The sequence below is a fragment of the Nansenia antarctica genome, assembly GCF_963989245.1.
Source record: "Nansenia antarctica genome assembly, chromosome: 18".
NCBI lineage: Eukaryota > Metazoa > Chordata > Actinopteri > Argentiniformes > Microstomatidae > Nansenia > Nansenia antarctica.
The window spans coordinates 12896454-12908953 of record NC_137691.1 but is presented as its reverse complement, the minus strand read 5'-3'; the positions used below and the strand labels follow the sequence as shown (position 1 = coordinate 12908953).

At 49.0% G+C, this 12500-nt stretch overlaps 1 protein-coding gene across 1 annotated transcript in view; it reads right to left on the bottom strand.

Moving 5' to 3' along the window:
• The window catches only part of col7a1 (collagen, type VII, alpha 1), a gene marked incomplete at both ends in the record, with an annotated part of 98872 nt that overhangs the window by 69986 nt on the left and 16386 nt on the right, over positions 1-12500 (bottom strand). Inside the window, 12 exon segments of the mRNA XM_080547924.1 lie at positions 289-408; positions 610-756; positions 1112-1243; positions 1669-1812; positions 2838-2969; positions 3323-3466; positions 3932-4210; positions 4797-4922; positions 6275-6421; positions 6515-6640; positions 7761-7907; positions 8317-8433. Of these exon segments, the coding sequence (XP_080404050.1) occupies positions 289-408; positions 610-756; positions 1112-1243; positions 1669-1812; positions 2838-2969; positions 3323-3466; positions 3932-4210; positions 4797-4922; positions 6275-6421; positions 6515-6640; positions 7761-7907; positions 8317-8433 (1761 nt within the window).

Below are 12500 nucleotides of genomic sequence, written 5' to 3'. Positions count from 1 at the left end.
CCGACACGACACAGAACCGCGCCCACGAGACGACGAACCCAGTCGATTAAAAACGACGGAGAAAGAGTCTGAGGGAACGGTTTCACAGACGAGGCTTAAGTCCTTGCCTCAGCCCGTGTGACTAAATCACACTTCCGTTGTCAAAATCTCCATTGAAGATGCTTCTGTCAGTGTAAAGGATTAGGGCCTAAAAGCCTTAAGTGGGTGAAAGCGCCCCCCCCCCCCCCCTCCCTCGGTGTGGTGGTTGTTCCTTCGCGCCGCCGCTGTGGCGGGGGCGGGGGGTCTCACCTCTCTCCTCCCTCCATCGGAGGACGTATCCCGTGGCCCCGGCCAGCGGGACCCAACCCAGCAGCATGGAATTCATGTTAATCTCCGCCGCACGCAGACCCGTGACAGCCTGCAAGGCAGCTGAGGAAAAGGAGGAGGAGAGGAGGAGAGGAGGAGGAGAGGATGAGTGGCAAGATCAAAGTGAAGGAAAAGAGAGAGACTGGGGAGATGAAGGGAGCGTAGGAGAGGCGATGGGGGGGAGGGGGAGGGGGAGGGGAGGGGAGAGAGACGAACGTGAGAGAGTAGGAGAGGAGAAGACGGCGTTCTAAGGAGAAGTGGTACCGGTGTAGACAGTGATGGAGACCGCCTCGCTCTCTCTGTCTCTCATGACGGCGGCCAGGCGCACGGTGTAGCGCTCCCCGGGACGGAGACCGTCCAGGTCAAACGACGTCGCTTCCCGACCAATCACACGGCTGGATTCGGGTTCTCCTGCATAAGACAGGAAGTGAAGGAGAGAAATACCGTTTGCAAAAATACAAAAAACGATCTGTATAGGTGTGTGTGGATGCGTAATGTGTGTGTTCTGCATATGTGCAGGTGTATACATGATGCATGTGTGTGTGTGTCTGTTTGCGTGTGCGTGTGTGTGTGTGTGCGTGCGTGTGTGTGTGTGTGCGCTCGTGTCTATGTATGTGTGCGTGTGCGTATGTGTGTGTGTGCGTATGTGTATGTGTGTGTGTGCGTCTGTGTCTGTGTCTGTGTCTGTGTGCGTCTCTGTATGCGCGTATGTGTGTGTGTGTGTGTGTGTGTGTGCGAGTGCGTGTCTGTGCGTGTATGTACCCACCCAGGGAGGACCTCCAGTAGATGCGGTACCCCGTCACCCCGGCTACGCCCCTCCAGCCCAGACGCAGGACCCCCGGGGACGACTGCAGCTCCCTGAACCCCTCCACACGGACCGGCGTTCCCAGAGCCCCCGCTGTGGGGGGGACGGACGGACAGAGGTCAGAGGTCAGAGGTCAGGACATCAGAGACACACACAGACACACACACACACACACACACATGCACACACACACACAGACAGACACAATGGCACAGACCCGGGGAGGACTGGATCTCTCTCCTCCCCTCCACTCTGTCTGGAGGCCCTGGTGGAAGAGGTCAGGAGGTCAGGGTGGGGACACGTGCACGCACATGCGCACACACACACACACACTCACACACACACACACACACACTGAACCTTAAAGCAACGTCACAGACTGGGAAAAAGAACGCTCTAGAACATTGTACAGTGTCAGAACGCAATGTACTGTACCCCCCTGCTCTGTAGAACATCTAAGCGGTCTAAGCGGCAGGGTGGTGTGAGTTTCGGTGGTGTGAGCACCCAGGTACACTCACTGGTGACTCGGATCATCACGGGGGGTCCTTCTCGGTTCTGGACCTGAGCCATGACCTGGACCTCGTACTGAGCCCCCGGGTCCAGGTTCTCCAGGTCCACGGCCGTGACGTTCCCCGCCACCAGCTGACTCCTCTCCTGGCCCCCTGCCACCGGGACACAAGGGTTTGGATTATTTAGGGTTAGGGTTAGGGTCTATTAGGGCTAAGTGCCTTACTCAAGGGCACACTAGTGGTGGTGTTCCCAGGTGAGATTTGAACTCATGACCATCTGACCACCAGTTCAACTCACTATCCACTAGACCACGACTAACACTACACACAATTTATTGCCTAGCCCTCAATGTTTTGCCTAAATCAACACATGGCGTACGTGGACACCAACCAACCAAAACACCAAACACCAACCCTCTCGATAGACAGAACGAGTCACTGTCTTTGTTTTCATTTTCATTTCATTCCTTGGCATTGAGCTGGTATCCAAAGCTTTTATCCAAAGCGGCTTACCACGAACACATTTGACGTAAGTCAGTGAATCATCTACCCACCAGTCATAGCAGGAAAAAGTCATCTATGCTCATGCCAGGAATCGCCAGGAATTCATGCCTTGCTTGAACGAACATAGTTGGCATCAGCCTGGCGTCATTGTTGACGGCGCTTGACGTGTTTAAAAGGTCTGGTGGCATGCAGCCCTGAACTGTGACATGTGAAGAGGCAATTAGGGATTGACTAATGGCCCCTGGTCCTCACATAGATATGTTTGTCTTCTGATGACTGATGGAGGGAGAGATGATTCACTTACTTAGACAAATGTACTTTGGATCGTCGCCGGAATGTCGGAAATGTCACTGGAGGTAGAACAGATTTATTGTAATGCAGGTGAATGTATGTGTTCCCTTCACTCTTCTGCCCCCCCCACTTCACAACTGTGGAGGCTGGTGGAGGTTGAAATCTGAACACTGGCTCTTTTTTTTCACCCCGCCCTCGCCCCCGCGCTCGGAGAAATTGTGCACATTTCAAATCCATGATGGCTCATTATGGCTGCCTTAGGTATTGACACACGACCATGTAGGAGGACAGACTGACGTTCACGGGATGGATCAGAAGAGCAGTCTGATAAAGAAGCAGACTCCGACTCTCCTACGATGTGGGAAACGCAGCGCATCTCTCACCGTCCGTTCGCCTCCATGCCACACGATAGGACGTCGCTCCCTGCACGCCCACCCACGTTACCCTGACGACCTCTCCTCTGGACTCCTGCACCTGGAGTGATGTCACAGTCCCAACCACAAACTGGTCCGCTCCTACGCAGCGCAGACAGAGAGAGAGAGAGAGAGAGAGAGAAAGAGAAAGAGAGAGAGAAAGAGTGGGGGAGGGAGAGAGAGAGAGAGAGAGAGAGAAAGAGTGAGAGAGTGAAGGAGAGAGAGAGAGAGTGAGAGAGTGAAGGAGAGAGAGAGAGAGAGTGAGAGAGTGAAGGAGAGAGAGAGAGAGAAAGAGTGAGGGAGAGAGAGAGAGAGAGAGAGAAAGAGTGAGGGAGAGAGAGAGAGAAAGAGAAAAAGGGAGAGAGAGAGAGGGGGGGGGGGAAGAGGTCAATCAATATGATCCTTTTAGGTGTAGAGGTAATCATGTGACTGGAGATGATGACGGAGGACAGTACCTGTCTTGGCGTTCAAGGTGACAGGACTTCCTTCCCGGGAGCCCATCAGAGAGGAGATGGTCACCCTGTAGGCGGAGTCTGCCTGGAGCCCGTCGATGTTGTAGGTGGTGACATCACCTGGGACCGTGAAGGCCGACTCCTCTCCTGCAGACAGGCAGACAGGCAATTAATCAATAATTAATTATTAATCTCTGAGTATTGGAGAAGGGGTAGGATTAAATAAGCTTATGCTTCTTCCTACTCCTTTTCGGACATGTGTAAATAGTAAATAGTGGGTTTTTTTGTTTAGTTTTTTCTTGTTTTTTTGTTTTTTGTTGTTATAACTATTTTCTTTTTGATCTTGTCTTTGCTATTTTTATTTTTTCACATGTTCGAAATAAAGCTTTCATTCATTCATTCATTCATTCATTCATTCATTCATTCATCTACCTATGAATGAAGGACAAACAGTTTGGAAGTTCTTTCATACATAGACAACGCAACTATAATAAGCCATACAGTACAGTATGTCATTACAATGTTGCTTTTACTCCATACAGAAGATGTGTGATGTGTGATCCAAACAACGACCTCCGATGACTCTCACTGAGCCATCGTAACCACGCCTACCGTCGGCTCGGCGCCAGGTGATCTTGTAGCCGGTCGCCCTGGAGACGGGTTGCCATGCAATGCGTATCCTCCGGGAGGTGACGTCGTCGATGCGGAGGCCGCTGACCGAGCCCCCAGCGTGGCCGGTGTGGGCGTTGGTCTTGGCCGAGAGGGTGGTCGTCTCCCCGGCACGGCGGCCTATCACGGGGGCGACGCCCAGGACCAGGGCCTCGTCTGGCGTGAGACCCTCCACTGTGTAGGACGACACGTCCCCCGCCAACATACGGGACTGCTCTGCATCTGCAGGAGAGGAATAGGCACAGTTACACACACACACACACACACACACACACACATACATACACACACACACAGGACAACTCCACATCCACAGTATGAGTGAGAGTAAGACAAACAAAATGTAATCTAAATGAATACACTTTTATTTATATATTTTTATTCATTGTCTTATTATATTGTTAAATGTGTATCTATTTATTTTCTATATGTATGTATCCTATATGGATGTTCCTAATAAAGTGTTCAGTGAGTGTATATCATAGTGATTCTGGACATACTGTAAACATTGACCCATCTCTACCAAATGGTAAATTAATGGACTGACTTATATAGCGACTTATTCCAAAGCGCTTTACAATGACCTCTCATTCACCCATTCACACACCAGCGGCAAGCTACCATGCAAGACGCCGGCCTGCTCATTGGGAGCAATTTGGGGTTCACTGTCTTGCCCAAGGACACCTCGACATGTGGCACAGTCAGGGTTCGAACCGCCGATCTGCCGACTTTGCGATCATTAGACGTCGGCTCTACCATCCTGCGCCACAGCCGCCCGTTGCCCTTAGCGCCCTCTGACGCCACTTACTGTTGCCTTGTCTCCAGGTCACCCTGTAGCCCGACGCCCCGGCCACGCCCGTCCAGGCGATGCGGATCCGGCGGCTGTTGGTGTGTGTCATGCGCAGGTTGGTCACTCGCTGGCCGTCGTCTTGCTCTAAAGTTGACGTGTCCGTAAAGAGCGTCCAAAAAAAGGGTCATGGCAGTAAAATAGGGTTAGGGTTAGTACAGCATGAGGACTGAAACGTTTCTAGCAGCGACTGCGGCGTTGCTTTCGAGGAGGAACCTGCGAGGCCCCCTGACCTAAAATGACATGGTTAGTATCACGCCTCTGGCCTTCACCCCTTTGTGTGTGTCTGTGCGCGTGTGTGCATGCATGCGTGCGTGTGCGTGTGTATTTCTCCCCTATTTCCAGTGCCCCAGATGGCCCACAGCTCTGCAGCCTGTGACAGTCCCAGGGTCTAAGGTGGATTAGATTGGCATTTACAAGATGTTACATAACATGACTGCATTCATCCAGACAATGGAGCTGTGGAACTGTAGTTCTAGGGCTGGCAGGTGGGTAACCAGGCCTCCATGTCCTCCACAACACTGTCCCATGTTCCTTTTCCCTCTGCCTGGGCTTGTCTCACCTCCGTATGAACCATTCAACCGTTCATGTGGATCATCCACTGACAACTATTCACCCTGTTGATATCAACTTGGCACACACAGGCACACACACTTAACACACACACACACATACACACCCCACCCGACACCAGCCACCAGCTACCAGCCAAGACCTGCACCCATCCAGGGCAGGCCATATCCCATCCCCCCTTAGCAGGGGCTGGCTGTAGCATGCACTGGCACACAGTAGGTGTATCAATATATCAAATCAAACGCTTGTTTTGACAAACTATCAGGCACACACACACACACACACACACACACACACATACACAGATACACACACAGCACAGAACACACACACAGATACACACACAGCACAGAACACACACACAGATACACACACACACACACAGATACACACACAGCACAGAACACACACGCACAGCACACACATGCACGGGGGGAACAGAGCACAGGGATGGCGTAGTTCAGTGCCCCTGGAGAAATGAGGGGCAGTGACACACTCCAGTCACCAGCTCACATCCAACTCCGACATGGGAGTGGGAATCGAACCAGCGACATACCGATTGCTGGCCGTCTTCTCTGACCTCTAGGTTACCTGACCCCCCCCCCCCCTGTGTGTGTGTGTGTGTACCATGTCCTCACACCACCGCCTCACATCTTGCAGTTTTACAGTATGTACAGTATGTTCTAGATACAGGGGGGGGGGTAAAGTACAGTACATTGCATTCTGACACTGTACAATGTTCTAGAGCGTTTTTTTCGGTCTGTGACGTTGTGTTAAGGTTCAGAGTGTATGTGTGTGTGTGTGTGTGTGTTTGTGTGTGTCAGTGTGTGTGTGTGTGTGTGTGTGTGTGTGTGTGTGTGTCTCACCTGCTTTGACGTAGACAGTCACAGGGTCCCCCTGGCTGTCTCGGACCACGGCTGTCACACTGACCCCATAGGACACGCTCTCCGCCATTTCCCTGAGGTCAAAGGTCGTCTGGTTGCCAGGGAGATTGCGAGTCTCTTCTGTTCCCGCTGTGATGGGAGGCAGTGGGGAGTCTTAACAACACAATGACAGGACAACTTTTTTCCTTGAAATTGTCAAAAAAAAAATATATATAATCTGACCTTCGGTGTTGACGATGCGGACGAGGTACTGCGTTGCCCCGGCGACCCCGACCCATCCCAGTCTGACGGTGTTGCCCAGCGACTCGACCACGCGCAGGTTGGACACCCTCCCCACGTGTTGTTCCACTGCAATAAATGAATACAGTTGCAATAATAACACTTATATCTATATCTTTAAATTCATTATCTTATTGTTAAGCACTTTTAATTGCCCCTGTTGTATACTAATGTGCTATACAAATAAACGTATATATATACATATCGTACAGTCCTCAAAACAACTAAAATCCCCCCCCCCCTCTCTCTGTCTCTGTCTCTTCCACCCCACCACCACCAGCCCTTTACTTTCTCCTCAGAGAACCTCTTAGTCACGGCCCAACTGTCTGTTGACGTGAGCTCAGTGGGTTGTGGTGATTGGCTACCCAGGGTAGTTGGGGGAGTGGCTTGCCGGTTGGTGGGTATCTTGAAAAGAGCTGATTTACCCACCTGTGACGGGAGGATGGGGGAGAAGATGTTTATGTGTAACGAGCCTTTTCCATTATTATCTACAGTACCAGTCAAAAGTTTGGACACACTTTCCCATTCAATTGAATGGGGGGAGTGTGTCCAATGTTTGACTGGTATGGTGGTTTTTTCTCTTTCAATTGGGCCAAACATGTGTGTGTTGAAGAGCTCATGTTGTGTTGAATTGTATATGTTGAAATGACCTCATGATTGAACTCAAGATGAAAGGAACAGATTACAGTGCTGGGGAGAAGGCCAAATGGCACCGTTTGTGATCAGGAGAAGGTAATCAATTGTGTAAGATGCCCCCCCCCCCCCCCACCTTGCAAAAGTAAACATGACAGGCCGGGAATGCCTGTGAACCTGGAGACAAATGGGGGTTAATCAGCGATCAAAGAGGTTTTGAGAGGATATCGGAACAGCTAGGAATGGGGGCTATGCAAATGAGTTGCTAACTAATTAGCAAACTAATTTGGCCCAGCATTGTTCTCAATAAAGGGTTTCTTTTGTAATCAATCATCAGCTCTGGTTTCTTTGAATTCTTATGAATTCTTAATTAATTAAGTATTTATAGTATGAAAGTACTGAAAGTATTAGAGTAACTCGCACACTCGCACACTCATAAGATAGAGAATACGATTCTACACGACAGTGGTACTGTACATGCAGAGCTTGTTGGGTCACGACACTCTCACCACAAGAACCAACATGAACCCCACCAAAGCCTCCCGTCGGTGTGTACCTGTGGGTGGGACGAAGGGGGGCGTGGCCTCCTCATAGCCCTCATACAGGGTGAACAGGGTGATGAGGTACTCGGTGCTGGGCTGCAGGCCTGTCAGCTCGTGGTGCTTGGAGCCCCGGGAGAACGACTTGCTCTGGACGCCGCCTCCTGGGGAGGGGGGGGGGACACGTCCGGTGGGCACTGTGAGAGGCCTCAGGTGTACGTATGTGTGTGTGTGTGTGTGTGTGTGTGTGTATGTATTCACTTGAGTGTGTGTGTGTATGTAAGTATGTATGTGTGTGTGTGTGTGTTTGCGTATTCACTTGAGTGTGTGTGTGTGTGTGTGTGTATTCACTTGTGTGTGTGTGTGTGTCTGTGTGTGTGTGTGTGTGTGTGTGTGTATTCACTTGAGTGGGTGTGTGTAAGTATGTGTGTATGTGTGTCTGTGTATATTCACTTGAGTGTGTGTAAGTATGTGTGTCTGTGTATATTCACTTGAGTGTGTGTAAGTATGTGTGTTTGTATGTGTGTGTGTGTGTGTGTGTGTGTGTGTGTGTGTGTGTGAGTCTTGCAGTACCTTCGCCCTGTCTCCACTCTAGGCGGTAGCCTTTGGCAGACTGGATGGCGTTCCAGGTGAGGCGGATGGAGGTGGGGCCGGTGGGGCTCGCTCTCAGGACCTGCTGCTCCAGACGCTCTGTGGGGACGGTCAAAGTTTGATAAAGGCTTACAGTTACAGTTTTACCACCATTTAAGAAACATGTGCGGCGTTTAACATTAGCGTTTCCATCGGGTCTTTTTCTCGCGGGTCCAGTGTTTACCCCACCTTTGGTTCTACCACACCTTCCCTGAACACAACCTCATCCACCATTATCAACCAGACGGCTGGTCGGGACAGTCCCCGGGTCATGAAATCATCCGCTTTCTGCGGATTCGCTGTAAGTGTCAGCGCAGCGAAAAAACACACGGTTCCCGGGGGAATCAATAGAAACCAGATATACCGTGTTCCCCACAAAACACGGAATCCAAAACCTTTTGAATGGAAATGATTGCCGTTTCCATTCGAATGTAGCGGACGGATGAATACGGCGGGGGAAATGTTCAACACAGCGCCCAAAGAGACGCAATTGGCGACGTAGACACAGAACATCTGAATGGCTTGTTGAATCGCATGTTTTCTGAAATACCCACACAGATTTGTTCTTAAAGCCCAATGTCACTCCCGAAGTCCCGAATGTTGTCGTGCGACAATATCGCATCGCAATGCACACGGCGTGCGATGCGATATTGTCGCATGACAACATTCGATTCTCCATTCACACCCACACACTTCGGTGGTGTGAATGGAGAATCGAATGTTGTCGTGCGACAAAATCGCACGCCGTGTGCATTGGCCTTTACACTCTAAACTTGGTTATGGGAAGGTCACATTTTGTAAACAAATATGTAAAATAACCACACGTATGTAGGCATGCCTGTTTGAAAATTGGACATTTGTTTTCTCCAAGTCCGGGAGATAGTCACAGATGCATAAAACCCTAAACTAAAACACAGTAGGCCTACTATTATATTTAAACTTAAATTGAAAGTGTGAGTGTGAGAGTTGTTGTTTGTGTGATTTGAATAGAAGAGGAGACAACCCTTTGGAATTACCTCGTTTTCTGCATTAATTTGTCATAAAATGTGATCTGATCTTCATCTATCACGTGAATCAAGTATAGAAAAACACAATGTACTTAATGTACTCAAACAATTATAATCTTTATGTCTTTATTGAACACACCCATTGAACATTCACAGTGCTAGTGGAAAAGGTAAGTGAAACCTTGGATTTAATAACTGGTCAAACCTCCTTTGGCAGCAATAACCTCACACACACACACACACACACACACGTTGACTGCCTTGGGACTGTACTGGGACGTACAGTATGCCTAGTCCATATAGCTGCATTGAATTCGAGAGGTGCACTCCCAACATAACAGGGAATGGTCATATAGGTTTTTTGAAGAGCAATATAGGCTACAGATTAGGATGAATGATAGATAGATAGATGGATGTTCGCGTTGCTTGCTAGGCAGATCTGCTCGTTCGTTTCTAATCGGAGCGAAACCACCCTTTTTGGGTGGAGCATGCGTCGGTTGTTTGCTCCGGGAGTGACTTCGAATGCACGTTCTCACAGCTCCAAACGACGCAGAGCAAAGCAAATTCTATCCAAAACTCCGATTCCAAGTGAAGCAAATGTTCTAGTGAGAACACACCATTAGATGAAGATCAGACCATATTTTAAGACAAACGTATACATAAATGCAGGTAATTCCAATGGGTTCACTTACTTTTTCTTGCCATTGCTAAGTGGGGATGAGAGACTCTGGTAGCATTCCGCTCAGACTGAGAAGGATAAGAAACCTTACTCACTCCGTCAGCTCCTAGACAACCACCAGACAAACCAGAAGAGAACCATCAGGGCCCTGGAGGATAAGTGGAAGAAGGAGGGAGAAGGTCTAGAGAAGGGGAGGAGAGATGCTGTCGAGTGGGGACTCTCCACCTTCAAACAAAAAGATGACCCAATTTTTTCTCTTTTAGACTCAAAATGGAGTCCCTTGACACAGAGGTCGAAGATGCCAAAGGGAGAGAGAAGAAATGGGCGGAGGAAAAGGAGCATGAAATAGAGAACAGGGTGAAAGACGCGGAGGGGGGGGAGATGTTCAGGGTCAAAGAGTTAGAGAAGTAACTCAACCATCTCCTTCAGCCCATGGAGAGGTCTAAGATGAACCTGGATAAAATGGCCAAAGCCCACACAGGCCTCCGGAAACCTCTGTGCCTCACAGGAGAAGACCTGGAGAGGAGAGAGGGAGGAAATGGAGAGGAGGGCCAAAGAGGCAGAGCAGGGCAAGATGGAGGAGAGAACTGAGAAGATCACCCTCCAACAAACCGTAGTCTCTACAGACCCAAATAGATGTCATGTCCAAAGCCCACAAGGACATACAATAATGTGTGTGTTATTAGTTAAAACAGATTGTAACTTTGGTCATGTTATTGTAACTTTGGTCATGTTCTCACATGAAAATCTGAATCATGACTCGGAGCAAGTGGATGAGATTGCAACATTGTTGCATACATTATTTCTCTGATTTGCGTTCTCACAGCCCTTTATGTAAACAAAGTAACACATTTGTAATCGAAGCAACATACGTCATTGAAGCAATCGAAGCAAAAAAGATCACCCTCCAACAAACCGTAGAGTCTCTACAGACCCAAATAGATGTCACGTCCAAAGCCCACAAGGACCTCCACACCCTCTCCACTGCTCAGCAGGAGGAACGGAAAAAAGGAAACAGAAGACTTTGAGCATAGGGCCTTGAGAGACGGAGAGGAGGACGAACGAGGCCGTGGAGAAGTGTACGACCAAGGAGAAAGAGGCGGAGACCTTGGAAAGAGAGCGGGAGCAACAGCTACAGCTGCAGAAGCTGAAGGAATACAAGGATGCAAAGGAGAGAGAGCAGATCACTTACTTTTTCTTGCCACTGCTAAGTGGGGCTGAGAGACTCTGGTAGCATTCCCCTCTGAGTGAGAAGGATAAGAAACCTTACTCACTCCGTCAGCTCCTAGACAACCACCAGACAAACCAGAAGAGAACCATCAGGGCCTTGGAGGATAAGTGGAAGAAGGAGGGAGAAGGTCTAGAGAAGGGGAGGAGAGATGCTGTCGAGTGGGGACTCCTTCACCACCTTCAAACAAAAAGAGGACCTAATTCTTTCTCTTTTTAGACTCACTGCGGGAGCAACAGCTACAGCTGCAGAAGCTGAAGGAATGCAGGGATGCAAAGGAGAGAGAGCAGAACAGCTCAAAATGGTGGCAATAGAGCTGGAGAAAGCGAGGATTGGCAGTTCAATTGATCCTTGGACTTATCGCCCAATGTTTGACTTGTTTTTAAAACCATTATGACGCCTGAAGTTGTTATTGTGTGGTTTTGTATTTTGATACTATATCTCGTTTCAGACCCATTCAAAGAAAGGATTCATGAGCGTCTTCAAGCGAAAGGCCGACATCCCAAGCTGGAAGAGTCCTGCTAAGGATGATCCTTCTTTTTATTTGTTCAAACCCTCTCCGCCACCCCTTTTACCCCCTTCCCCTGCCTTAGTGTGTACTTTTTATGACATTCTCTGTCAAATGGATTGAGACAAATGTGATTATTATCTCCTATGACTGAATCTCCACCATGACTGAAGTACATTTACTTTTTTGTTTATAATCCACCCAATCTCATTCAAGTTCACTTTGTTCTAGCTCAGGGGAAACAACACACAATATAATGAAAGAATCAATATATCACAATTATTGCAAGTACCGGTAGGCTAATCATTTCTATTTTAGGAAGGTGCTAATAGCGGCACAGTGCTTGTGAAAGGGTGGCAAAGAATTGTTACTTCATATTTGTGATTGTATTTACTAGGTAAAGTGCAGGTCCATCACAAGTGGGGGATGTTGGGAATAGCAACGTTATTTTAACACTGCCTCTCCCACTCTCCCTTCAGGTTGAGACACCTGTGGCAGTATCATTTAGCTCACTCACATAATCAGTCAGTGCTTTGCGAAAAACATTACAATCTGAAGTCATATCATCACGATTTTGGCTGACTGACTGGTGATCAGAAGGTGATCAGAAGGTCATGAGTTCAAACCCCACCTGGGAACACCGCCAATAGTGTGCCCTTGAGTCGGGCACTCAGCCCTAAGTTACTCCAGGGAGACTGTCCCTGG